Source organism: Entamoeba dispar, genomic scaffold, assembly GCF_000209125.1.
Source record: "Entamoeba dispar SAW760 scf_1105229461835 genomic scaffold, whole genome shotgun sequence".
In the NCBI taxonomy this organism is placed as follows: Eukaryota; Evosea; order Mastigamoebida; family Endamoebidae; genus Entamoeba; species Entamoeba dispar.
Genome location: NW_001854891.1, coordinates 26,802 through 27,914, shown reverse-complemented (window position 1 = coordinate 27,914; position 1,113 = coordinate 26,802). Strand labels below are relative to the sequence as shown.

At 28.0% G+C, this 1,113-nt stretch overlaps 2 protein-coding genes across 2 annotated transcripts in view; one reads left to right on the top strand and one right to left on the bottom strand.

Moving 5' to 3' along the window:
• The window catches only part of EDI_281270 (uncharacterized protein), a gene marked incomplete at both ends in the record, with an annotated part of 603 nt that extends 336 nt beyond the window's left edge, over positions 1-267 (top strand). Inside the window, one exon of the mRNA XM_001733408.1 lies at positions 1-267. This exon is cut by the window's left edge and continues 336 nt beyond it. Within this exon, the coding sequence (XP_001733460.1) occupies positions 1-267 (267 nt within the window).
• A 124-nt stretch (positions 268-391) lies between these two features.
• EDI_281160 (uncharacterized protein) overlaps positions 392-1,113 on the bottom strand; it is a gene marked incomplete at both ends in the record, with an annotated part of 1,438 nt that continues 716 nt past the window's right edge. Inside the window, 2 exons of the mRNA XM_001738971.1 lie at positions 392-1,002; positions 1,053-1,101. Of these exons, the coding sequence (XP_001739023.1) occupies positions 392-1,002; positions 1,053-1,101 (660 nt within the window). The remainder of the gene's footprint in view (positions 1,003-1,052; positions 1,102-1,113) is intronic.

The window sequence follows — 1,113 nt, the reverse complement described above, 5'->3', positions numbered from 1 at the left end:
CACCTAGAAGATTTGCCCTTCAAAAAGGATGGAGGAAAACGTTATATATTTATGGAGATGATCAAAACCAATGATATCTTTAGTGTATTTAATGGATTTTGGATTTCTAATAATAATGAATGTTTTATAAGAACACTTTTTAACAATGGCTATACTCATCCTTCATTTATTGATAATTCCATTTTTGTTGGATCAGAATGGCCTACAACTTTTTCACTTTCTCGGTTATTGTGTGTTCAATTTTTTCAAGAAGAAGATGATAATTAGGTTGGATATTATTTCTTTATTTATTACTTTATTTAGTTTTTGGTTTTGTTTCGTTTGTTCAAAAAAGTAAAAATAATTTAAACTTCATTTAATTATGAAAAATAAAAGAATTCACTTATATCATTTAATCTAATTCTGTATGGAAATATTTTCCTTCTCTCTTTTGTTCTTGATCTTTTTGTGAATTTTCTTTATTAATTCTTGGTCTATAATTGTCTGGATCCCGTCTGAATGTAATATTTAATGATTTTAAGAATGTGTTCATTCCGTCAACCATATTAATTGGTGGATTTGCAATACATTCTTCTGCAGGTTTACCTTCATATACAACGACTTTATCAGCAAGATAAGTAGCCATAATAAAATCATGTTCTACGATAAATGCAGTCTTTTTAGAATGAAGAATGAATCGTTTAATAACTTTAGATGCAATAATTCTTTGTTCTGAATCAAGATATGCTGATGGTTCATCAATTAAATAAACATCTGCTGGTTTTCCTAAACATAACACTAATGCAACTCGTTGTAACTCTCCTCCTGAAAGTGTTTTTAATTTATGACTCAATAATGGTTGAATGTTTAATGGTTTAATAACATCAGTATTAAATTGTGGATGAGAGAACATTGTTTTAATTTTCTGTTCTAATAACTCTTGAACAGTTCCTTCAAACTTTGGTGAAATCTTTTGTGGTTTATATGATACATTCAATTTTGGAAGTTGAATACTTTCATCATCTGGAGATGTTTGACCTGCTAATATCTAATAAATGTAGTTTTACCTGTACCATTTTGTCCTAATAAAACAATAATTTCTGATGTATCAAATCCTCCCTGCTTTACAGTTAA